Source organism: Falco naumanni, chromosome 4 (assembly GCF_017639655.2).
Source record: "Falco naumanni isolate bFalNau1 chromosome 4, bFalNau1.pat, whole genome shotgun sequence".
NCBI lineage: Eukaryota > Metazoa > Chordata > Aves > Falconiformes > Falconidae > Falco > Falco naumanni.
The window spans coordinates 52143738-52171490 of record NC_054057.1 but is presented as its reverse complement, the minus strand read 5'-3'; the positions used below and the strand labels follow the sequence as shown (position 1 = coordinate 52171490).

Genomic DNA, 27753 nt, shown 5'->3' with positions numbered 1-27753 from the left:
ACTTTTCACAGATCTATACATCTTTTTAAAAGACAAAGGCTGATAAAAATGTTGTATTAGACAATGTTCAATCCTGTTTGGAGTTACTATAACTCATAACACACTTCTAAAGTATTGACCATATGAGTACTTTCAGTACAGCCATATGACTGCATATTAATAGATGCAAAATAACCAGCCTCCCTAATGTCACACATTAAAAAAAAAGTTTGTTCATAGTTAGCTTCATCACTGGAGGGATACTTTTCATTACAGAATGAATCTACAGCCTGCCAATTGCAACGTTGTTGTGTTTTATCAAATGGTAAGAAATAACCAAAAGGCTTTATGCTAACTATTAGAAAGGTAGGTGAAAGTGCTCTTGTACTGTAAATGAACGCAGTTAATGAAGCACAAACTGCTGATTCCAGCAGAGAAATTGTTCCATGGGATTACCGCTTTAAATGTGCAGCAGACTTTATCTGCTAGTATTCAAAATCAAGGATGCAAATTCTTTTTACAAGGAAGACCATGTAATATTGTAAATTTCTTAAAATTTCAAAACTCAAGTTTTCATAAAAAATGCATTTCATAAAATACAACCAAAAAGACATTCATCAATACAAATAATTTTCTAGTAAACAAAACATAGGAATATTTTCATTTTAAAAAAACTAAAGCCAATATGACTGGTATCTGTCAGTTTCCCAAAAAAGATTTTCTCACCAGTAGTCTGTTTCTCCCTACACATACAGTAATGGAAGGGGTAGATTTTTTTTCTAAATAATAATAAATACTTCCACTAAAGATGGAACATCTTCAGACTACAGCTTAAAACACAGTATTAAATGATGAATTGCATTCACTAGAACTGAAGGTTAAAGAAAAGCTGATGGCAGCACAAGCAAGGCAGAGAAAGATGCTGCACTTCAGTAACCTGACTCATGGGCCAAAATAACCAGCCCCAAACCCTCTGAAACATAGGCAGGAACTGGATGCTACCCAGACTTCAGCTATTTTCTGTGTGCCAAGATGTGACTTCTTTACAGCAAACTGTCAAAACCCTCCCACAGTTGACCCTTTTTTTCCACTACTTTTCTATCAAACTATTTTTATTTTCTGTTTTATTAAGGAAGAATTAAGTTTTGTGAAGTAAATGTTCCTACCAAAAGTATTTCAGAAAATCCCCAACTTAAATTTTTTACCAGATATGGCAAATCGTAACCTCCTAGTTCAGGAGATGAATATGAAGAGCATTCATCAGTATGAATCATATGAAGAAAAACAGTACCTCATCATAGCTGAACTCCCTGTGACTTGTTAAATGAGTAGCTGACCAAACAGCACGACCCAGTGTACCACGTGCCAGACTCAAAGCCAGGGACCCAAGTTCTTATTCATCTCTGACGTCATTTTCCGTTTCAGCAATGCTGGGTGTAATGACCCTTCACAAGACTTTCCTTACCTAGAAACTGCTAAATAAGGTTGGTAATATTTTTACAGCACTTTAAGCAAACTATTTTTCCCTACTGAAGGGTAGGAAAATTTCAGTCATCATCTTTTTTTTCTTATTCCTGTGTGTATGGGACATTATATAGATCATCACTATATTCTTTGCCTTGCACACTCTCTTTAATTTTGGCATTAAAAATTAGATATTTCCTTGTAAGACAAACTACTCAAAAACCATGAGAAATCCAATAAAATAAAAAGCGGCAAATTCCAGGTACATACTTGACATCATCGAAGACACTCATCTGCAGCTTCAGGAGATCTGCCACTTCCTTTATTAACTCCAAGCCCTTTTCCACACTCAGGGGGCTGTTGAAAGGGAGCAAGAAAACAGAACATTACGAAAATGGAACTCATCAATACTTGAGAGGCTAAAAGTCCCAAAAGAGTTATCACCTTGGCCTCTTAGAGTCTGAAAGCCACCACTAACTGTATTCCTGTCACATAGTGATCGTGATATCAAGGGAATTGGGATCAGGTGCTTCTCCAGGCATGATGAATCACCTGAATTTTCCAGCAATAAGACAAACAATAAGGTGTAAATGGAATTGTTAGGAAGTGTAATGGGCCCATGATGCAGCAACCAGTTCATCTCAGTCCTCAATAAAAAATGTAATAAAGTAAAAGGACAGAAAGAGAGAAAAGGATTGACAAGACAAGGAGGAGAAACAAACAATGAAAGTCAAATTGCAGGCTCGGCATCAAATGGACAAGGGAAAAGCGTACTTTTAAATTCATTAGTTTTTAAAATGAATCTTCACCCAGTAAAGGGATACAAAATTATTATGGATTCGAAGGTAAACAATGGAGCAAGGCACATAGTCCAGAGGACGCTGATTAGATACATAGAATTTAGTTTGGTGTGTGCATGGTCTGCTGACAGAACCTGCTTTAAATCTTTTTAACCTTTGCCAATGCCACATTTACATTTTTTAATTTAGAAAACAGGTTGCAACCAAGGCTAACAGAAGACAACCACTATCATTTTTTAAAGCGCTTAGCTACATGCAAAATTAGTATTTGCAAGAATTTCAGGTTATTAGAGCTGTTACGACTCTCAAGATGCATTAAGAACATTCTGTCCCTAATAAACAGATTATACTTTGTTTAGTTGTTCTTTGGTACTGTGGAACCAAACACAAAAGTATTAAGCAAAAATATAAGGAAACGATATAACAGTGTCCAGTGAGAACAGCAGAACATTCTCTCTCTAAATAATCCTCAACATTGTTAAAGCCCCAAAGATCATAAAATTAAACCTTACAAGCTTGATACTTATCTAACTTATGCCATGGCAAATCAGAAACAATTTTGATGAGATTAACCCTGGGGAAAAAAGGTTCTGTACTTTTTCCTTCAAAGATTTATAACAAGTAGGAGAAGGAGGTGTCAAAAAATGTATGTACTATTAGACATGATCTTTTCAACTGGATTAAGGGGAAAAAAGATATTTTTTTTTTCAAAGCTCTGTACCTAGGTTATTACTTCTGCTTCACAGTGGAAGTTTTTAAATCTAATTTTATATCACGGTAATCATTGCTGCAATTTTATTTATTGTCTGCAATGAGCACTGTTTGTTTATTTATTTATTTATTGCACTGCTTTCTGCATACACTGCCCTATGGGCACCTCTATTTAAATAATGGGATGTCTCATGTGGATCTTGGTTAGGATGGAATCGCTCAGCCTTCCTTCATGCCACTAACCCAAAATGCTCAAGAGACCTCCTGTCACACAAGCAGAGGTAGCCCCTCAAGGCACCAGATAAATTTGGAGTCTTTCTAGATGTCTAAGACAGAAATATTCTTGTGTGAAAGTAACAAAAGAATTTGATTGTTTCTGTAAGGAAAAAAAAAAATGCACTATAGATTATTCATAAAACCCCTATATTTCAAGGACTGACAACGGGCAGAAATGTGATTATTCCCATCGCTATGAAAGCAGATTGTCATAGTGACTCAGGGGCTTATGTGTTAATTAAATCTTTTCTCCCAAAGATGTTGGCTTAAATTTTATGGAAATGATTGGTGTCAGCAAGTGGGCTTTTAGTGTAATAGCAAGTCTACGCAGCAGTGCAGGCAAAGGCTGCTGCATACATTGGTGTCCAATGGAGTCTCATTTGTAAAAGCTCAACCTCCTACTCTCTACTTACTCCTCCTCCTCTGAAAAAGCATTCCTCAGCTTCAAAAACAAGGTATGCTGCTACAAGTCAATGCAACAACAGTAATGGGGCATAATCAGAGCATTCAAATGCTAAACCCCAGCAAGAGTGCTGGTGAGAAAATGGGAAAGAAAATGGTGCTGGAAGACCATTCTCTTACAAGCCTGAGCATCCAGGAGTAGTCTTAGTAACTCTCATCCAATACCAAGCTATTCACAAACTCAGATGCAGTTAGACCAAGAAATGATAATTCATAACAGCACAGGAAAGCTGCAGCACCAGTACTCTGGTACCTGTGCTATTATTGATCCCACTGCCACATTTGAGGTTTTAAATGAAGAATGATTAGTTTATATCATGATATTCTCCAAAGCACTTTTTCCAGTTTTGTAACATTGTTACGTACTGTTACTGTTCATTGCAGTTTTGTGATGGGTGTATTTTAGGGGAGTTGAATATTCAAAAGCTTGCATTCTCCATACCTTGTTTCTGCTTTTCTTTAGTTTAGTGTTGCATTTTGCTCAGTGTTGTACGGTTTGTTCAGTGATTGCCTTTAGCTTTGTTTACGCAGAGAGAATACACTGCTCCCACCAGCACAGTGTCAAGCAAAGTAGCTTGCCTTGCAACAGCACCGTACACTGACATCACCCATCTGATTTCAGGTTTACACAGGGACTGTTGCCAGAAGACAACTTGCAAACACCACCTATCCTCCTGCCCATGGTCCTCCCACGTGTCCCCAGTGCAAACACACAGTACTTGTGGAACAGCTCTTTGTGAGCTTTCATGTAGTATGCCTGGTTTTCAGCTTGCTGGGTTCAGCCCTATATGGGAAGTTTCTGTATTATGGAGTGGGCTTTTTCTTATGAATATGATTCATCTACTGATTGTGAGGGTTCAACAACTATGGAATTAATTTAAAGTGTTATGTAAACCAGGAAAGACAGACAAAAATTAGTTGTTCAGATAAGGAACAAATAGTGAGATACTCCAGGCAGAAATTGTAATCATAGGATGAACTGTCTTCAGACAATCTTGACAATGAAACTATTTTATCAAGGCCAAAGACTTGGAGGGAAGCTAAGGGTGGGGGTAAGGTTCACACTGCTTTGTCTGAACTGCCAAGACATTCATTTTGGTTCCCTATAGTGGGGGAGGAGAGAGGGAAGTCTCTTTGTGATGGGCTTTGCTGGCGCTCGGAGCAGCATGGCACACAGCGAGTCACTGGGCTATGGCCCCTCGGTTCCCATGCTACAACACAGACCCAACCCATATACATTCTGTTTCAGGAGCCTGTGATAACACATTGCAGCACACCAGTAATGGTGAACCCTTAAAAGAGAAATCACAGCCTACATAGGCCTCAAAGATACAAAGCATGTACTAGAAAAAACATCAGCAGAAAAATGCCTACCCATGGGTGCTATTTAGGCTTTGCAAATTTTCTTGAGGCTGGCTAACCCTGCTTATGCCAAAGAAAATTAATGGCTCCTGCAGTGTCTTTAACAGTCCTTCTTTATTTTATCACTACATTTTTTGATTGCCCTGAAGGTTTCTGATTAGCTTTGATCCAGGTCTTGGTGTTAGGAGAAGAAACTGTGGGATGGCACAGCACCTTTTTTCCAGATGACATAGCTGTTGCCAGCTGAGATCCTGAGACAGTGGTCACTGGGTTTCCTACCTTTGTTCTCATTTCACTTGCTGTAGATTTCTTTTTTTGCATCTTCTTTCAAGCTAACTGTGTTAAAATACCACAACTGTAGCTAAAACAAAGTGTGATGCATCTCACAGTTTAAAAATAATTGGGTTTAGGTCCTTTTTAGGTTTCCATCTCTAGTTCTCTACAACTTGGAAGATCAAAAGAGAGTCAGAAAGTATAGAAAATTCATGTATAACCAACTTCCTTCCATTGCTTTATCTTCTAATGCTATCTCATCACTCACTAGTGAGTGCTAGCCTAAATATTATTTTTCATTTCACAGATTCAGGCCCTACTGAACCAGAAGCAGAACTCTGTCTCACTCAGATGCCAATCTCTATCTCATATTATTTGTAGAATATACTTTGTTTGACAGGTTAATGACAATGAAGAAATAAATGGGGAATGAAATACCTGTATTTCCTTTGGGGCTTATGTAGATATATATATAGTTTTAAAGTCTGGCAGAGTATCATCTGCAACATATTTCACTGCTGCTTTTGTTTAATCTCACTTTTCAGGGCACAGCTCTTGCACTAAACTAGTTATACCTGCTGGAGCATATGGCTTATATCTCTGCTAAAAATAGCCAATGTTATATGGTAGTACTACATTATCCTTTCAGATGAAATGGCTCCCCAGCTCAGTGCAAGACTCTGATGCCATGATTTAACATGAAAACTTCCCTATCCATTTTAACCATGTAAAAATAAATAATCCAATCTGTATCTACTTGTCTGAGCTGAAATAATCATGAGCCAATCAGCTCCCTATAAAGTCATCAGTTTTGTCTAAAAAAAAAAAAAAAAAAAAAAAAAAAGCAGATCTAGTCTATAAAGCTATTTTATTTAGAGATTAATCTGAAATGAAAATACAGGAATTAATATCTCTTAACTTTAATGTGAGCTCCTAAGCCCTTCTGGAAATTAGTGTAATCCATTTAAATCCTCAGGAGTGGATTTGGGAACCCAACTTTATGTAATTGTTTGTTAAAACGTTTTCACAAAGTGTACTGGACATTGCATACAAGAAAATTAGCTTGCCTGGTGAAAAACAATATTCTGTGCCTTCCAGTATGTAAATCCCTCTCAGTGAAGGAGCTGAAAACAGAAATATTTTAAGGAACGATCCACTTACAAAAGTAATTTAAAAAATAGAACATTGGATTATAACCTTCCTCTGCTATTGTCTATTAACGATTTCACTTTTCACTCACTCAATTTGCAAGAAAAATCCATTATGAAGAGTCATTTCTAAAATCTGGTCGCAGAAAGTTGGGACAACTTAGAATACCACTAAGTGATTTTCTTTTCAATCACTGCTACAAAATGTATAGAATTTGCTAGCCATTTTTTTAATCTGCCTATACGATCCCACTGCCTTCAATGGTTTCATATATAAGTGAAAGAGTATCTCTTGCTGAATGAATTACCAATGAGGAACAGAATATGTCTTCATATGGAAGAGGCCTATCAAGTTACCCTGGTCAAGACATCTTCCTGACCCTCAGTTTCACTCTCCATAAAATGAAGGCAATGATACCAACTTTCTTTGTCAGATGCCTAGCATTGTTATATAAAAGACTGTTATTATTTGACTTGCTTCCCTTCTGGAGCTAAGAATAGAAAAAGCAGCACTACTGGCTGTCCCTAAAGGTTAGAGATATATATATAGATATATAGATATATTTCTTCCTACTGGATATGGAGAAACTGTAGTAGTGAATACCATGTAACCCGAGTGTTATCTTTTAGTCATAATAAAAACTTTCCTCATTCCACTACCAAAAATTTTGTTTCAAACTTTTTAAGCAAAGGGGCTCTGACTGGTTTTAGAGCACATCTGTCTGATTTTAGAGCATATTTAGTGTACTCAGATTCCAGGTGAAGGTAACTTCTCCCTCACTGGTCACTTAGTAGCCTAGCAAATGCCTGTTGGGAGCAAACAGAGTAGGAGGCAAGGGTCTTATGGACCAGATGTTCCTTAGGAATAGCCAGTTAGACCACTTTAAAAAAAGAGTCATGCTGATTTCAAGACCAGCTCAGCTCCATTCTGCAATTATTCAAACAATGCTACAAATGGATGCCACGTTTCCAAGAAATTCCCAAGATAAACTACAAATCTAATGAGTGAGAACAACCACTTTGAATAATGGACTGTCTATTTTTGACCTGGACCTAATGATTTATGCATTCAAGGCTCAAAGCTTCCCCTTCTGGTTAAAGAACAAGAAGGAAAGATGTAAATGAAGGAACAGGGGGAGTTCTGCAGGGAGTGACACTGGCAGCATGGCCGGCTCTGCATGCTGAGCTAAATGGAGATTAAACTCTAATAAAAGCCAGTGGGCAATGTCAAAGGGAACAAGAGGAAAAACAGAAGCAAACAATTATGAAAACTATATGTTCTGTATTTCCCAACATGCCTGTCAAAACAATCCCATAAATTGATCCATTTTTGCAGTGAAAAATCTGATCCAGTTATACAGATGGCTTGATTGCGACTCTTTGCCAAGCCTGCTCCCAGTCCAAGGAGAGCAACATGTAGCTCAATGTTACGCTGAGGTTATGTCAGTCGCGTAAGCAGTTGCTCTCATTTGCTTTTCCTCCTCCCAGTTGCCAAGTGTCTTCAGAAACCCACTTACTGAACTCTGAAATACTCCCTTAGCACCGTCATTCAAATTATGTATTGTCTTTACCAGACTGTACCTAGTGTCCTTCCAATACTCTGTTTAGCAATTGTAATGCAGCACTATAATGGACATCCAGTCAGCCCTGTCAGATTAGTTCAATTGAATCATTTTCTGCAAAAATGAAGAATAATCTACAGTACAGAAATAGGCATGACATTGGGAATTGCACTCCTTAAACCTAAATGTCAGTCTAATTTTCAGTGAAATCTTAAGTAAGGTAGGGTTCAATCCACCTAAAATTTGTTTAAATTGGGCCACAGGCAATGAAGGCCAGTTTGCCCATTTTTAAGAGTGCTAAGCACTGCATTAAAATTGCAAGGCATTTGTCTACAGGCTGAAAGTTGCATGAGTGCTTAACTTGCAGTCCTCCCAGAAGTATCAGAAAGCGTATTTTCTGGAGAGGTAAATGCCAGTCTCTCACATCCAGGCTTTCTTTGTTATCCAAACTCAAGCACAGTGACATGCCCACTCTACCTATTACTTATTTCCCCTGCAGAAGGTTCAAAAGTTTGGCTACACCTGTGTTCAGCCTGAATAGTACCGAATCTGCATCTCAGCCAGAGGAAGGCAGAACCTGAGAACGTGCCACCTAGGTCCTTTGGGGAGAAGACCTTTTTTAGACTGTTTACTTTAAAAACACTTTTAATATTTGCTAATGTGAAACACACAGATGCTCAAAAAGTAACTTTGGACCAGCAGTCTTCCTTCCTCCCGCAAATTAAGAGCCACTCTTGCATGTTTTCTACGTTATGTTGCTTTTATTCCTGAAGATGAACTACTGGGCCATCAAGAGGATGATGAACCGTGCTATCGCTCAGGCTGGTACATAGAGCACTCTCCTAGGATGTGGGAGGCAAAACAGCTTGGACTAGCTTTGGTAAGATCTCTTCCATCTCCTGCTTCACTTTCAAACCCCTGCAGTAATAAGCAGAGGACAGTACACATGGTGCCTTTCAGCAGAGAAGCACCGGACACACTGTATCCTAGAATATCCTACTTGTTTGGCATGTCTTAGTGAAACAAGGAGATACCTTGCAGTCTGGTTTGGCATGTCTTAGTGAAACAAGGAGATACCTTGCAGTCTGGGCTGTCGTCTGGAGTCTCCAAAAAGTCCCTTCTAATCAATGGAAGAAAGGAGGTCCCTAACTCCCCTGCGTGGGTGTGTCTTCACTTGTCTCTCAGGGAGCTCGATGTCAAATGAAGCGGGTCATCCTTGTCATCCTTGGGGAAGATGTGCAGCATCCAGCAGCTCTAAGTTTGGCACCTAAATGAGGCAGTTTGGCTTTCACTCTAAATTCTGAAATAATCCTTAAACCTAGAAATATGCCTTAAAGGGAAAAGGTATTAACCACACAGATAACAAGACAGACATCCAACGCTCTTGAAAATAGGAGCTGAATGGACTAAATCTGTTGAAGAACTTAATTTCAGTAATCAATTTTTACTAAACAATGAGAGGTACATGCAGATTATGCCTTGCAGATGAAAGCATTGGGTTAGAACTGTAAGTTTCTTTCTCAGTTGGGTCTTTAACCCACACATTCATGTTAGCAAGAATAATCTACCAGAAGACCTAGTCTGACAATCACCTGGATATGTTCACCAAAGATCAGTGTCTTTTAGTGGTGGTACTTTAGTGTAGAAGCTAATCTGAGTCTTGAGCTGACAAACATAATTTTGTTGGTCCTGCCTACCTCTGTATTTATTTTGAGTGTTTATATCAAAGATTTTTTATCCGTCATTCACCTAGTAGGCACATGCAGGAGATTCTTCCATGCTGAAGATTTTACTTCTTAGTACTAATCTTAGATATATTTTTTTCTCTCGTCTTTTTAAATACTTAATTTTAAGAAAGATGCATTCCATAGCTTAAAATAATTATTTAAGAAAGATCCACCTAGCCATTTTTCAATGTCTCTGTGCATTGACATCAAATTGGCTTCCCCTCACTGACAGGGCAACAGTATATAACAGCATCACTTTCTTAATATGCAGCACAGTCTCCTTAGTACTACAGATAAAAAGCTAAACTTAAAAAACCCAAACCCACAAAGTTCAGAAATGTGAGTCTGGAATACCATAAGGAATGCTGTAGAAAGTCAAATAAAGAGGCCACCTTTAAGATGACTAAAGTTGAGTTTTCTGTGGCTGCTAAAACCATTTGGCAGCAGCATGGACATTGGCTAGGCTGCAGGCAAACTGCCTGCTGACGGGAAGCTGGGAGAGGTACCCCGGCCAGCTCCAACACAAGCTGCCAGCCTCCCTCCATACCTGGAAAAGAGCAGGTATGTTTGTCACAGGGCTCAGGCTGAGCGGTGAGACTCTGAGGTGTGTGGAGGTATTTCAGAGCTTCTTTAAAATGTCTTACAAATATGCTAGGGACTGGCTGCTTACTATTTGTTCTAACAAATACAAAAGATTAACCCAGCAGAGAGGGTCTCTTTGAATAGGTGACAGTAGCTTCAGCACTTTTTACCACCCACCTTCATGGGCCAGTATCAGGCCTTATTCCTTTCACACCATATCTCCACTCTCAGCGCATTGCTTGGACAGGAGAAGTGGAGGAGCCAGAATACCAGGTCTAGAGAGCTGCCTCACCATGGGCGAGGGGCTGGTGCATACCAGCTATGGCTGCTTTGTCTGCTAAGAGCAGTCAAGAGAAAAGGGTAAAGAGGGGGAAAGCAATTTCCATTTCCTGCTGCTGGGATCAAGAAGGAGCACATCCCCAGCAGTACACAGTAACCCTACACCTTGAGTCAATTCTCAGCAGCAACCACCAGCACAAGACTGGAGGTTATTTTAAAACACCTTTGGTTTACTTAAGCCAGCAGTAAATACAGAAGAGTCCAAAAATAAGACCTAAGAAATAAAATGAAGTCCAAGATAATTCTGGAAAAGTTCTGAAGGAGGGTGAGAGAAGTGGTCAGCTGAGATACACCTCTGTAAGGACTACCTAAGGAGGAGTCTACCCTGGGAGAAACATGGCTGTGACAGACAGAAACCACAGGTTCTTTTAATTTTTTTGTCTTGGGCACTGCTGTGCTCACGCTGCTGAAAAGCAAGAAAGACAGACGTTCAAAAAAATTGTCCAGTAACAATATTCAACATTGCCCTCAATTTCCTGAGGAAAAAACTTCAAAGGTGTGAGGGTTGTTATGAAATTGCCAGTATTCAGGCAGCTGCCTAAAGCCCAGTCAAAATGTAGCAAGCCACATATATTCTGTCCCAGGAGTACTAGGGATACCAGACCATAATAAATTACAATATTATACATGAGAAGACCAGATTCCAACTGATTCAGTATCTGGCTCCAGTGGTCAGACAGAAGAATGGTGCCATTTTATCCTTACATGAAGCACATGAACCTCATGTTTCCAGATTGGAATGATAATCTCTCATGCACTGTTTCCACATGCACCCATTGCACTGCAGCCTAGGCAAAGAACAGACAGAGATTAGAAATCAGTCCCCCTTCCTTCTGAAAATAAGTAAATAAGATTATGGTATAATTCTACAAACAGTTAATGTGATTATGTATATTGCCATTAATCACAAAAATTCTTTTTAAAAATTCCCTGCTGAACTCTTGATCTCAGTGATACATATTAGACTAGTTTGTGTTTTAGAAATACATGGCAGAGAACTGGGCCACCAACTTCAGGATTTGCATGCCTTTTAAATTTTCAAGTCTGAAATATGTGCTACCATACCAAGGGCAGGATTCACGTATCAACACAGCAAACCTTTTCTTCAAAATTTTCCACAGCCTTAGAGCCCAGACTATAAGGAGTTCTAAGAATACCTTTTCCTTTTCTTTTTTCTTTTTTTAAAAAAGGACTATTTTTGCTAATGTCTATTATTCTGTCACACTTATTGCAGCTGAATTTCATCTACCATTGTGCTCTTTAATCCCTCAATGTATTTAAATCCATCTGGAATTTTTCTAAATCCTCCATAGTTCTTCCTAACAGAGACAATTTGCCCATGGAGTACCACTAATCTCTCTACATGCTGAGAAGCATCAGTTCATAACAAATCTTTCTCTCCTATCTCATAACCAGTTCTTAATCCGCAGTGACACCCTGGCCCTTGCTCTGTGACTCACTCTCCTTAAAGTCAGTATGAAGAGCATCCCGTTTATCTCCTGTTGATTTGAAGGGTAGGTACAACTTGTGGTTTCGCTGCAACAGCAGCTTTTCTCCCAGGAGAGTATGATGTATCTCATCCGTAGCTGCTTCACTCCTGAGGGTCTTCCAGGCATGGTGTTGCCCCAAAGGAGAAGAGAGGGTCCCTGGCACTGCCTCCTGGAGGCCCAGGCTCGGTAGCCTTCAGATATAAATAGCCAAGATGTAAAATGTGAATAGTAGCTTATCATGTGTGTGGTCCTGGAGTTGGTGATCACAGCACTTTTCCACCTCAGGGAAGCTGAAAACAATACTAGGAAAGCTTTTATTTTAAGGACACAGTTTAATTTTTTTTTTCTTTCCCTTTTTTTTTATATTCTTCTTTCTTTTTTATTCTGCTAAGATTAGTAAATATTTTAACAAGCAACATAATGGGAAACTCAGCTACTGAAGTATGAAATAGAAGGTTGTAAACCTCTTTGTGTGCAAATTTCAGTAGTAACTGAAATATGGAAGAGCTGCTGATGCCATCATAAAGAACAGACACAGCTTTTACAAGATGCCTCAAGAGATTTTCACTCCCCTCTTCCCACTGACTCCTGTCTTCTGGGAATTGGCTGCAGAGCACTTTCTAGCACACCACCACCACTAGTCTCTGACCTGAAAGGTCACTTACCAAACCTGGCTGATTTAGCTGCTAGCTACCAACATCTGAGCCACACGCCCTGCAATCCAGAGGAAAGATGTCGCATCCTGAGGAGGGAATAAATGGTGTATGGTGTCATCTATGCATGCCCATGGGAGGAGTGAGTGATCCTGCCACCTTAGATAGCACATGGCATGTCAAAGAAGACATGGCAACACAGTGACATGCCTCTTCCATTCTCATCAGGGTGGCAACCACCAGTACAAAGCTATTGCATCCAGTTTTCGTCAGCTCCCACTTCTCTTTTTCTAGACACAAATGATGTCTCTTACTCATCAGAAGGCGCATATTAACCATACAATGGAGAAGAAATGGAGACATTAGAGTGGTTTTCTCCAGGTCACAAAGGAGGTAAGTGAAATAGCAAGGACTACTGGGAACATTTTAACATCAAAGCAATTTATAGTGTTGCCATTAAATTCTTTCTGAGCCCACAAAGCCTAAAAAAACATTTAGACACTGAAATTGTATTTATTTCTCTTGTCTGGAAGTGCCCCTGAGATTAACTCATCCGATAACCTATAATGAAAGTCCTGGGCACTGATGCTTCAAGTCCATGGAGTGACAACCTCCTGCCTTGTCTGTCCAAGTTTGAGCCTTTTGTCCGTGTTTCAGTGTAGTTTCATACACCTTGAAGCACACATCTCCAGTAAAGACTTTGAGGAGGAATGTGTGTCAGCACTAGATGGATTTACTTTTATTTGAATGCATGTGTGCCTTAAATTTAGTTAAATAATGATCAGTTTTGTAAATGGTTCACATTTATTATGGATTAATGAAAGCAACCAAATAGCTTCCGAGCACAGAGCTCCTCACCGGATTGTTTGAGAGCTGCCTGACTTCACAGCACTGTTACTGTAATCATTTTAAGGACACTGCAATTTTATTGCATTGGGCTGCAGTTTCATTTTTCTATGCTTGTTTTCTCAAAGGCTTTATTAGCCATAAAACCTTTTTAAGCTTACTTCTGTTTTGACAGCTCAGCAAATTCCCACTTTCTGTCATTTTTTCCCTCTTTTCCCACCACCAGTAAGTGTGAATTTAAACCTCTTAATACAGACAGATTCAAGTCCAGACCAATCAGTAACACAAATGACAATTGCTAAAAATCAATGGCAGTGGTCAGGTTATGAAGGTCAGAGGAGATAACGGCATCATGGAAACATGAGAGTGATAGAGAAGTCGAGAGGGAAGAGCTCTCCAGAGTTATAATGGAAGTGTGACACTGTGCCAGCCTGTACTTGCATTACTTCAAACATGCACTACCTCCAGCTGGGTTAACAGCAACAAATTCGTACAGATGCTCTGTCATAAGCAGAAGCACAGAAATAGTGACAATAATCCGTGCCACAATTGTGACATCCTCCTTTCTGAGGCTGAAATGGACCTTACCAAAGCACTCGCTCGTGTGTTTTAAGCTGAATGTTAGAAACAGCACTTGCAGTCCTCTTGTCGTGAACCCTGAACCTCTGATGAAAAAAAAGCCTTGAAAATGCAAAATTGTTCTTTCATATCAAATTACTCTTTTATACAAGGAATTAATAAATGAGATTGAGGACAACTGATGATACCCATTTTAATGCACTTCCAACTTTTCATTCTTTCCCTTCCTTCATATCTTCCTTCTTCCTTCAAGGCAGCTTAAAGCCCAGAAAAATTTATAATGCAAATGGTATAATTTAAGAATGACAAAGAATATCCAACAACTTAGTGTTAAAGAAAAGAAGTTAAAGAAAAAAAATATTTCTGTAAGAAATCTAAGCTTCAAAGATTTTAAACCTGACTTTTTTATCATTCTCCACACTATTAAGAAATTAGCTCTACATTTATTTCTACAGTAGATACGTCTAGTCTTGAGATTGTGGCATACCTTCTTTAAACAAATGCCAGTGGAAAACCAGAATATCTACTTGAAATAAAAATTAAAATATTTTCTCTGTTCTGATTTATTCTCTGTGTTCTGAATTAGTCCTCACTGATTTTCTACTTATGAAATTATATTTGATTGAAATAAAAATTATTTAAAGTGTGATTAAAATTACTTCATTCTAATTTTTAGTGGTCAGGCATTTACACTGTGTGCGTTATCTGAGTTAGGAAATCAAAAAAAATTTCTGGTGTGAAAATTAAATGATGACGTTTTAATACCTGAGCTTCCCAGGACTGGGCAGAACAGCACTGATGAAAAAGTACTGGTAGGTAATAGACTGCATCTTGATTCAGTCTGCTTCCTTCCCAGGAATCCCGATCTTTGGCTTTCTCCTCCTTCTCATTTCAAAAGCTTAAGATTCATCACTCTTTTATAATGAACTACATGGTAATTACCCCCAAAACACTGACATAGTAAAAGTATTGACCATATGGTATTGTGAGATATTGCAGCATCTTGGGGTTTTAATGACTATCACTGTTTATAAAAACAAAGCACAGCTACCAGCCCCTTTCCTGGTTTGGGGGGATGTAAAGTGCAGCCTCAGCGATTAAACGTCTATAGCCTGCAGTCAGCAGAGTAACTTGAACCTGCTCGCAAAGGGGTTGTGGAGTACTTGCACCAGCTGCTCTTCTGAAAGAAATGGAGTGTGAGACCTGAACACAGGATGCTAACATGACATAGAGGCATGGAAAGACAGAAATGAGTGTCTGGTAATGCCTGTTCCAGGAAACTAGGCTGACAGCCATATCTGTTCAGCTAAGTGGAGAGATGTAAATGTGAACTAGTCCTTGTGGCACTTCTGGGGACTCCAGGCGTGTTCTTACAATTACCAGTTGCCTTTCATCAAAGGACCAGAGTGATTCCTTGTCAGTACTGTTGCTAGTGTGATGATCAGCTGGTCACCAGCTACATCAATTCAAAATTTTGTTCTGGATGCTCCTCTAGAGGCAAAAATGCCCAGCTGGTCCCAACAGAAAATAGAGGAAAACACCTGGGGAAGTGAAGCCCTAAGAGGAGGGAAAGATGTACCCTTGGAAGGGCTCTTCTTTTGTAAAGTGATCTACATTAGGAGGTGGGACTCATATTGTGGGATAATATATTGGGAAGCACAAAAGCTAAGGGCAACAGAAGTAGAACAGATGATCATGTTAACACTGCACATACAACAGACAAATTCAAAACTGAACTCTTGTACTGAAAAAAAGCCCTGCCAGTATTTATTGTTCTCTATGGCAAAGCTAATGTAACTACTGTTTTCCTGTTATTTTCTTGTGCATGAATAAGAAGGAGGAATTATCATTTTCCTATGGGAATATACAATATCAGAATTAAGGCAGTGAAGCAGTAATGTGGGGGATATGATCTCTGTCACTTTCTAAGTATCACAAGGAAACTGGAGGATTAAAGAAAGGAAGATTATTTTATGTCTAGAAAACTCTAGGGAGTATGAATATTACATGTGAAGAGTTAGCCAAGGAAGATTCTAGATTTATGTCTCTCTACCAGTTATGGTGCTGAGACAAAATGACATAATTGTCTCTACTGGATAAATTCATAGGCAAGTATTTTCCATCTTTATTATTTAGGTAGGGGGTCAAAGTATGTTATCAGAAGCTAAACTTTTGGCTTTAAAACCAGTGATGGACATTTATGGAACTTATTTATACAAGGGTAAAGACTGCTAGAGAAAGTGACAAAATGACAGACAAAAATTTTACCTTTAATTTCTTAATATAAGCAATGCTATCCCTTGCTGATATAACAGACCTTAGTAACAAAAGCTTTTCTGTTTTATATATGTTTATAATTTCTTATAATTTTTAAAGCTAGTTGTAGAAGGTAAGTGAAGAATACGCATGAATCTTTTTCCCTTGATAAACTGCACTTGCAGGTAGAATAACAAGTTCAAAGAGTACATTGAGATATGGAGAGAAGGTCCAATCAGCTTTTCTGTTTGTATATATCTATTAATGGACAAGAATATTTTGTTATTGTTTCTTAAAAAAGAGCTGAAAAGCCTCATGGAATAGAAAAGCTCAGCTTCTAAGAAACATCAAGACCTTCCAGGTTCTTTCCAAGGAAAGAACAATAAAACCTATCCGCCCTGTTTCATTGCTGTAGATGTTGTGATACATTTTCTCCTGTGTATTTTTAATTTCATTTTTTAATGTAATTAAAATGCACTAAATATTTTAACCTGGTAGGGGAAAATGACGAAGATCATAAAAATACAATTCTTTAATGACTTGCCTAGGAAAATAGAAAATTTGGGGAATAAACCAAGAGTTCTGTACAACCCAGCTTCAGGGTCCTAACTTGAACACCCTACTGTGGAAAGTAATCATTATATGCAAAGCAGCATTATTTATCACCTTTGTAATGGTGGAGAAAAAATATCAAGCATCTGGAATTAACCTAACCCTTCAGCACATTGAACGGGTCAGCTTAATCATATTCAACAGCAATTTTATATTATGAACACAAGATCCATTTTCAGCTTCTCCACAGCATCCTATCAGAATACCAGCTACCTCAAATTAAATGCACAGAAATGCATGTATGAGCCGATAAAGTTAACGTTGTGAACAGATTTACAGCCTAAAGAGTTTTACATAGACAGTCTTGAATTGAGAGTTAACATATGAGAAAACATGAGATACCAAGGAATTGACTAATACAACAATGCCAGATGTTGGCTCACAAGCTAACAGAGCTGCCATGAGCTGTCTGTGATCTTGGATTTATAGGAAGAACTTCAAGCACATGCATTCTGATAAATCACAAAACAGGACAGGTTTCTCTGCATTGGGCGTCCAAGGACTTCAGAAAAGCATGACTTGACTTTGAAGCTTGAAAGACTGCGATAAGCAGTGAAAAGAGATGAACTTTCTACTCTCAAACTGGGATTTTTCTGAGCACATTTAAGTCTTCTCAATCTCATATAAGAAATTGCACACCAGCTTGACTATTTAAACTGCTGAGCATGCAGCAGCTTGCATTTAGTTTTACTGGAGGTGGTAAGAACTACATGTTCTGGAAAGTCAGGCTTTGGGTTTCCTCACGAGAGACTCAGGAGGCTAGACATTGTTTAAATGTTTTTATTGTGGGATCTTGGTCCTCGGCTTAGAGCATATCCTGCTAGACAAAAGGGAGCGCTGGCATTTTTTCCAACCCTCAGGAAAAGTTTTCTGTACATGAAGAGCTAGAATTTAAGAAAATAGGAAGAATTTCTTTGTCCAAAGGCAAAGACTTCTCTGATTTGGGAGTTCACACTGATGTACCCTTGCTATAATGGAGGGGTATTTTATAACTATGGCCAAAGTAGCATACAAAAAAACCCCCAAACATCTTGTAGTTAACTGTTTTGTAAGATTACTTTAGAATTTCAGAGCTAAAATTAGTAGAAACAGTTCAAAGCAGTTACACTGAGAAAGAAAGAAACCTCTTTGACACAAATCCTACAGTGGTAGAATACCAATTTTTTGAAGGAGAAAAGAATAAACAAAGCAAATCACCCAATTTGATTGGTTTCTCAGCATAATAAAGTGCTGAAGCAGCACAGTGGAGGATTTGCTGGACAATTTTCTACACTGAAACTGTCAATTCATTCCGAAGCTTAGTGCTGATGGATATTATGGATTGGTATGGATTGCACTGCTCCAACCATCTGAAAGGTCACTCAACAAACACAGCAGGAGTGACCTATTGTTCTTGCCATTGACAATCCGACTGCCATTTTGACAAGTCTTTAAACTACCACAAATCTTTTCTTCAAGTATTACATGGAAATGTTTATCTTTGCTTTGTGGCACAATTAAAAGCTGGCATCTTAGGAGTTCACTGAAGCAGTCCTAATATCTCCTTGGATCACACTTGCAAAGCCATGGAAGCCTGAGAATCTAATATTGAATGGATCACCCCTGACATCTGTCAACTTTACCACTGGGTACAATCTTTTCAGTTCCATTTTCAGATCAGAAGGTGAAAAGAACTCCAGCTATTATCCCCAGTGTACAAATATGTTGGACTACTTCCCTTTCTCACCAAAAGACCACTGTTTCAGCTGTAGAAATGAAGCTTCGCTGCTCAAAAAGCTCATGGCCAATAAAAACTGATGGATTGAAACTATGACCTTTTGCTTTATGGAGGAAGAAGAAAACCATACGAAGATGTAGTACGGGAAAATAAATAAGTGGTTCTCATATTATATTTTGGCATTTCATTTTGTGTGCACAAGTTAAGGGTGGATTGAAAAAAAACACCAAAATCATAATTTTTGGTTTGTAATCTTCAATGTGATAATTGCTGCAAGAAAGATACCTCACTTATGAATCTGTGTGATGCTCGAGGTGTTAGGAAGGTTTATTTCATGCCTACCTTTAGCTTCAGCTTTCTCCCTATTTCAAATTGAGAACTTTAGAAAAGAATAAATATTTAAACACAAAATCACAGAATCATTTAGGTTGGAAAAGATCTACAAGATCATCGAGTCTAAGTGTAAAATATCAAAGATCAGATGGGAAATCAATTTCAGGAGCAATTAGAGACTACAATCACCTCTCAAACAGGAGTGATTTTAGACTATCATGGATTAAAGATATGACTAGGAATAATTCCAGCCCCTTGACTGTATGAAAATATTGTGCATGTACAGTTATATATCAATATGTAGCATACACCTAAACCATTTATCAATACTATTTATTTACTGCAAACAGCCAGTAAGATCTTCAGTACAAACGCATAATGATACAGGAAGTTTAGTAAAGTTATGTTCCTTAAAAGGACATTAATATTTATATTCTGTGCAGCAATAGTTAACAAATATTCCTTTGTCTATGCTTCCTCCCCCAAGAAAAAAATACAATTGCGCAAAATTCATGAAAACAAGTCCTTACTGAAACTCAGCTACACTGATGCAATTGCTCTCTAAGGCCACTTTATGTACTAAAGAAAAGGTTGTGGGACATACTAGTATGTTACAGATCCCTCAGCTGCTGTAGAAAGTATTTCACCACTCCTGCAGAGTGGACAAGTCCATTTTTAGCATGTGGAATTTCCTGAACAGGTTTTGTTATTCTTATAGAATTCCAGAATATACAGATTTTGTTTTGTGAAATACAGGGGTTTCATTTTACTCTTACATTTCAGATAGACCTATTCAAAACAAACAAGTTTAACAACAAAAAAACCCAAACCAGTATATTTTGGAGTTGAAATGCTGAGGAGGGCCAAATCACTGAACAGTTATAAGTCACTGGCTAAGAACCTTGAGACAAATATCTGTTTACTGAAGATCAAATGCAACATAATCATGATACAAAAGGAATTTTTCTTTAGTTCAACTCAATCAGCTAATTCTCTTTAATAATTAACTCATTCTAGATGAGGAACCAAAAAAAAAATCCATGAAAGCTTATTCTCTTTTTCTCTGTGGTGACTTTGGAGAAGATGACATCTAGCTGCACTCGAAGTGCTAAGTGAGAAGTTGTCAGTTAACTTTTCTGAATACTGACAGTACGTGCTTTCTGTAACGAGCTGGTTACTATTAAAAACTAAAATTTTTTTGATAAAACTATATTTTTTAATTTAAACCATTTGAAGTAGTTTCAACTAACTAATTGCAGATTTTTTCTCATTGTTTCTGAGCATTTTTAACAACATTCCAATGTTTATGTAAAAACATTTTGTCCAAAAGTTACTAAAATTGTGATAATCTTGTATATAAGAAAAGTACTTTTTGTGTTTCTGGTATTGAAAATGATAAAGAAGATGAAAAAAATCTATGCTAAATTATATTTGTGTATGTGGAATCCTCTAGGACCAAGAACCTTTGGACAAATTATCTTCTTCAGCAAGTTTCATTGGATAATAATAGGCATAATGCAGGGAAAACCCATCAGTGGAGGACTAGCTAGGAAGAAAACTGGGTAAGAGGACACAGTGAAGAATCTATGTGCTTTGAAGACTGAAAGCCAGAATGTCTCCCATTACACAGAGCTGTGAAAGCTCTAAGCTTTTAGAGAATTTATGGGCCAAATAATACTGGATGGTCAAGGGAGATAGCGTCATTAAGATACTGTTGGATATAAAGGTGCCTTCCAAACTGATGTTTGAAAAGGTCTGGGGAAGTAGCACTGAGCTGGGGAAAAAACAGCTTCTATAGTTTCACCTAGCATTCATAGGAAGAAACCAAGAGGTGTGGCTGAGCTAGGTTATCCCACCAGTTTTTGGTAGACTGGTTTCAAAAACAGAGGAGACTCCTGAGTGTCCCTTGGCAAAAAATGAACAGAAATGTAACCTACTTGAAGGACTATGGTATGACCTAGAAAAAAACCTGTAAGATACTCTGTAATAACTGGCTTTCTCCTGGTTGAGAGTAGTGAGCCTGTTAAAAGAACCAGTTGACAAAAACAAACGTTACAGGAAAAAAATGAAAAGTGTAATTGCAGAAGTAGTTTAAAACTGGTTAATTAAATCCAAAGCACTCAGTCATTAAATAATGATTAACATTATTGTTAATTAACAATATATTTATATATATCAATAACATTAATTGTTATTGATACACAGACAAGTTAGCAGAAGTACGAGGACCTCAAATCATTTGGGACTTGCCTTAAAGCAAGTACCCCCAAGCTCCCAAAAGGTCTTTTCTAAACTATAGAGCTGGGTTTCTTTAGAAAATGAATAAAATGTAACACTAAAATAGTAAAAATAAAACTTAGGATGGGACACGATAGCAATGCAAGGATCTGTTAACTCTTATTCCTGCTATGTCCTCATAAAGTCAGCCCTTTTCCTTCAGCATCTCATTCCAGTAACTAAGTAACTTTTGTTTTCTGCAGGGTAACCCCTGAGTCCTTATGAAATATATTCCTTTCATAATCTCTGAGGAGTGGGTGCTTGTCCCCTACTTTTTGAGAAGTCTCTGTCTTTCTCTAGTGTTTGCAGGCTGCTGAGCCTCAGCTTTCACTCTCTGTCCCTCCATGCACTGTATAAAATCTCTTCCCCCCCAAATGGCATCCTTTCTTCATGATCACATCTTTCTCAAGTGTGGCCCCTGGGAGAAGGCAAAAAAGAAGCTGTCTCTGAAATGCAGCCACATGCATTTCGAAGCAACACAGTGTGATTAAAAAAAAGAATCCTCCACAATTCTATTGCCTTCGATCCCATTAATAAGTTTGAGATAGTAAAAAAAATCAATCCATGCTACAAAAGTTTCAGTCTCAGTTTCTCTATAGTGCTGGGCAGAGATTTGTAAGCCCATCTTAGAAATTCCTAATTTATCACAGAATGGTTTGGATTCCTAACCAAATTGTTCTCATTCTTGCACTGGGGGAAAGTATGTAAAACTGCCCACATTGTTCTAAACTCCCAAATGTTCCTGTAATAAACTGTGTTTCACTAGGGGAAAAAAGCTGTCTTTTGAAAGTATGGTATTAAATGTGAAATTCATTAGTGACATGACCTGAAATCATTAGGTCTTTCTTGCTAAACTAGCTGCATATGTGATGTTTGGATTCCTCTATGTGTTATTTTCAGATCAAAATGAAACCACAGAGAAAATATTGTGCTTTTTCACTGTGTCATTTTTTTTAAGAATGACTCAGGCATTGATATTTAGGCTACTTTCAAGTCAAATATTTAAAGCCCACATTCTAACCATAAGCACACTTACTGACATATCGGAAGGTCACTGGAACATGAGAAGATAGAGAGACATCTACATAAAAGACCTACAAACTAAGTATCTTCTGCACTGGAGGAAAGGCAACTGTGAGAAAATTGAACTGTTTTCGTGTATTTTCATCAAAGTACTGAACAGGTTCCAAACAGTTTCAGATGTATTAAAAATCAGGCCTGTGGCATTTTCCTCTTGTACATTCATATTTCATAAGGTGCAATGACTTTATCTTTTCTCAAGTTAAAAACACCATTCAAATTGGCTGCTATACTTACTCTTTCACTGTCACAATATAGCCGTATTCTTTCTGCTCGGAAGACTTCACTTCAAGTTGTAAGCCTTGTCCCATATTTTTCTGAGGCTCTTCATAGGAGTTTCCATCCTGCATTAGAGCATTCTTAATCCAGTAGTGAGCCTCGCTTGGGTCTTTGGAGTCAGATTCACTGTTCTTTGCAGCTGTCAGTTCCCTTGAAAAAGTCTCGCTTTTTACATTTTCCACACCAGCATTTATCTCTTCTGAGGAAGAAGAGTCAGTGTCTTCAGATTTCTTGGTTTCTGTCTTAGTAGATTCTTCAGGTATAAGGTCTTTAGGTGTATTTTCAGGTAATGCATTCTCATTCAAGAAATTTACTAGCTTTGCAGTGCTCTCCTGTATTAAAAGAATGTTATTTTAAAAACTAAACACAGGAATGTTGTACTGAACCAAACCTGGATATAATCTTTCAGACTGTTATTGATATGGTAAAGCCTACTCATAGAAATGTCACATGGTCATTTTCTTAATTTCTATATGCTGCCAGACTATGTAAGAACATGTTCATCCAGTAATAATAAAACAGCATTAAATTACGCCACTGTATTTTTCAAATAAGGGCAAAGTAATTCTATAGTTAACAATTACTTTCTTTTTTCAATTATCACAGAAACTAGACAGTCTTATCTCTGTTTTGAAGAGCTAGAAGAAAATGGTGATGAGATTTTGATGGAGTTTATTTTCATGTGTCTATGTGTTTAAGTATTAGTGAGAATAAAATTTTTGTTATCAAATAAGTTAAAGAAAAGGAGAAAGAATAGAAATATTCATCAGTACATCTAAGTGTTGGGACTGGAAATGTGCATACCTCTTGGGTCTTACAAGTCATAACACAGGAAAGGGAAGAGATATTATGTGATGAATTATATTTCATGTCCAGAAATTCTGATAAACTGTTTGTGAATGATCCACTAAGCTAAACCTATGATCACGTAAAAAAATCTGTCTCATATGTTGAAACGGTAAGCAAATGACCAAAGTCAAAACACATGCCTGGAACAATTCATTAGCTAGTTTCATTATACGAGTTTACTGCACCCAAGCATTTGGGAGGAAATGATGGCTAATAGGCACTTTGTACTCTGTGCCACAATATATTCTTTTCTATGACATCCCCTATTCAAACTGTCAATAAGAAATCTATACATGGGATCCTCTGTAAGTCTATTTTAAATGCAGTGCTTCATTCCTGGAAGAATTTCATGTGGGTGGTTAAAGCTCCTGCCACATTGTCCACTTTTGTGTTTTCTTTGCTTGGCTGAAGGGCAGCTACTAAAGAGATTTTGATGTGAACAAAAGGAGGGTTGCTCATGTATGAGTCTTGTACTGTTAGCTCTTGATAGAGTATATAGTAGGATAAGTTTCACGGCAGTTTTTTAAAATATTTCTTTGAGATTTTTTTTTTTTGCTCCATGTAACCCAGGAAAAGAAAGATTAATATACCTGAAAAATGGCTGAATATTGGACAAAAGTCTAGAGGATGTGATTCAAAGCTCATGAGGAATATTGTAAAAGTAATCTGGATTAAAATCCCAAGTTTTATGTTATCCCCTAGTGCCTAGAGCTTTTGAAATACCTCTGATATTCAAAGATTTTGAAGAACTAATGGTAAAGTAAAAAAGTAAAGAATGACGAATCACATGGAAGAAAAGGGAATTTTGAACCTTCTCACAAACACATGCTTTCAGAGGGAATATGTTTACCCATCTGCTTCTGAAACCTAGATACTGTCTGAGGAAGGATGCTTGCATTCCCCAGACCTAAGAGCCAAATGACAGGTGAAAGAATGGTGTTTTCAAGAATACCTCAATACTCAAAATTTACCAACTTCAGGAAAAGCCTGAATTAGTCTGAAGTTTGGGATCTGTTATGAATTCTGTTATGTAAATATGAATTCATATTTACAAATGAAAGGTGAAACAGGACTGGATTTTGGTTTTTGAACTGCAAAACTCATTTTGGTTAAGGTTTAAATAAACGTTCCTTTAACATTTCAATGCATCAACACAACATGCCTATGCTGTGATATTGAATTATATTCACACAAGACACAAAACATGTCTTATATTTCAAAGTGTGCCTCTGACCTTCACTGCATATAAACCTGATATTCTGAGACTGAGTACTTGTTTTGTTAAAATACTGGTACTCTACCTTTTTATCAGTTCTCACACTGCCTTCGCGCACTCCATTTTCTGTAGGATATGAAAAGCACAAATACATAGTTAGGAAGGGAAAATATCATACATGAAACGCACACCACTTATAGGCTGCTGAGTGGCCTTTTCATTCAATTTAAACATTAAGACATCAAAGCTGAAAGGGCAAAGTAAAGAGCACTGTATAATTCAGTATGGTTATTCTAACCCAACTTCGATAGCAAATCAACGCAAGATCAATAGACAGACTACTTCAAGAGCCAATGTAATAGTGTTATTTTGCTAATTAAGTGTCCAGTCTTCATATCTGTTTATCAATATCTAAGAACCCCCCAATATAATGGCTCTAACTAGCTGAATAGATATTTACATTAAAGAAAAAGCAAACATATACATCCCACATACATATTTTGCTGGAAGAAGATGACTTATTTCAATAGGTATCATCTACCAAAACCATGTTACAGTTTAACTACAGTGATGATATGCAGTCACATCACTAATCTCAGTCAAATAATGCTTGTTTTTTCGTTTATGAACTGAGTTTTATTCATGTCTTCCAGCATGATTCAGGACAAACCCTCAAGTCTGCTCATTCTAATTTACAAAAAAGAATTGGCAATTAAAATAACCAGAATATCCCTAACTAGTAAGGATTTCAGTATCTCACCATGAAAAAGGACAGTAAATTATGCTTATGACTTACAGCATATGATTTTAATGTCTTACATAATGTAATATTCCTAAAATAGAGAATGGATGAGTGGTAACTTCTGTCCCACTGCGTTGTCAACTTATTAATGGCAATTACTGTAGCTCCTGAATCTGCATCACCAGGAAAATATGTGTCCAGATAGAAGCAAATTACTCTTTTATTTCTCAAAGCAGGAAAGGGAAGTAGTTTTCTACCTGTACCTGTCTGTCTAAGACTTTCTTCTGCAAGTAATTGCGGTACATTAAAGAATGATTATATGTAAAACATTTTTTCCGCACATATTTTGAAATAAATTCTTGGAATATAATGATTTTTCATTATCATTTTGCTTAAACATCTCATTTTCAAGAAAGGGAAATTAAGACCCCACGGCATACAACTATTTGTATTTCAACATAATTGGGTGTGTAGGTTTATCATGCTTGTGAAGCTTGAAGACCAAGGGTTCACAAACAGATGCATTTTTGGTAAATAAAGTATCTGCTGTAAAAGAAAGTCACAAAGCTAAAATCCTGCAGCCTTCAGCAAAAAATACAGAAACTTCCCCTCCTGTCTTTAAAACTGAATTTGAAGTCTAGCACTAATGTGAAACAATAAAGGAAAAGAAGGGTAGCTATCTTTTCATGTGCTTAACTTTTAGGTTTTATACCTGGTATATTAACACTGTTTTCCATTAACCCAGTCTGAACCTCTGCCCTTCCTTGAGCGTCTCCTTTCTTCATTTGCGCTTCTGTTTTGTTTTTAGTTTTTCCAGCACCCTCTTCTGTCTCTTTCTGAATGCCAACAGTTTGAATTGCATTGGCGATAGTATCAGCGATCTCATCCAGTTCTGTTGAGCTGAGATTCTCCACGTTCACTTGATGTTTCTTTAGGTCCTTCAATACATCTTTAATAAGTGTCTCTAGATCACAAAATGACAAGCACAAGATTTAGCTGCATACACAAAGTACATGTGCTTATATCAATATCTTTGATTTTCCCTAAAAGATATCTTCCTTCATAGAGAATGTCTGTTTTCCGAAGGACTGTATATACATTCATGCTGCCATCTTTACAAAACCCACAGTATTATAAATGAATGTTAGGGTTTATGTCAAGGTGAATCTATACCAGACACTGGGGGATGTGTGCCGCTACAACCCTGCAAATTGTCCTAGAGAGAGGTGTATAAAATTGTTACTTTTTCTTTACCTGAAGAACATTGTTTCCTAGTCTAAAATGACTCAAAATACTGAAAACAAGTGTTAAGGTAGCTTAAATTTTATTGATTTCTCTTGTCATAAATATCTTTTGTCAAAAATGAACTTCACTGTTTTGGTCTGTCAGCTGTGAATGTTTTACCAGTCACATTGAGTAAAGACATGTTTAGATGACATTCCAGGCCAGGAAAAGCAAATGGATTTACATTTAGCGGGGGGAAAAAAAACCCCAAACAAAACAACAGAAACCAAACAAAACCACAAAACAACCTTGATGTGAAAAAAGTTTTGAAGATGAGGAAATTCAAGGACAGTGGAAATTCAAGGTGAGTTAGAAGATATAGCATAACAGCTCTTCAGGGAAGGTACCGACTGCATATATTGCATATATCCTTCAGTACTATTCTGCAAAACTCAGCCTAATGTCCCTTGGAGTATGAGACACTAAATGTAGGGCTTACTCTAGCATACCAAAGTAATTTTCAATCATGCCTCTGTTCTGCTTATTCATGCTGATCAGGAATTTAGCATACATATGCATATGCATGCAAGAAAACTGTCACATAGGTAGTATTGTGTAAGAAAAGGAAGATATGGTCCACTTTTAAATCTCTTTTGAATGTATGAATTTATGTATAAGCAGTTTGACAGCAACATCCAGTCTTTTTTCTTATAGTAACATTCTCCCTGTTAACGCCTGTGGTTGGACATTTTTGTCATAATCTGTAAACAAGACTTTGGGACCATGCTGTCAGTTACATAAAAGTGAATTAAAAAGTAGATGTGCAAAGGGGAAAACACTACAGGAAAAAGGGCTAAAGAGAAGGTTTTACTTTTCACAGCAAAGGAAGAGGTAGTTAGAGACTAGGAAAGAAGT

The 27753-nt window shown here is 37.5% G+C and overlaps 1 protein-coding gene across 1 annotated transcript in view; it reads right to left on the bottom strand.

Annotated features, from left to right (window-relative positions):
* Window positions 1–27753, bottom strand: part of PTPRN2 (protein tyrosine phosphatase receptor type N2) — a 665321-nt gene that overhangs the window by 376130 nt on the left and 261438 nt on the right. The window contains exons 8-11 of the mRNA XM_040589330.1: window positions 26327–26578; window positions 24958–24998; window positions 22766–23139; window positions 1714–1800 (exon numbers count right to left, since the gene is read on the bottom strand). Of these exons, the coding sequence (XP_040445264.1) occupies window positions 1714–1800; window positions 22766–23139; window positions 24958–24998; window positions 26327–26578 (754 nt within the window). The remainder of the gene's footprint in view (window positions 1–1713; window positions 1801–22765; window positions 23140–24957; window positions 24999–26326; window positions 26579–27753) is intronic.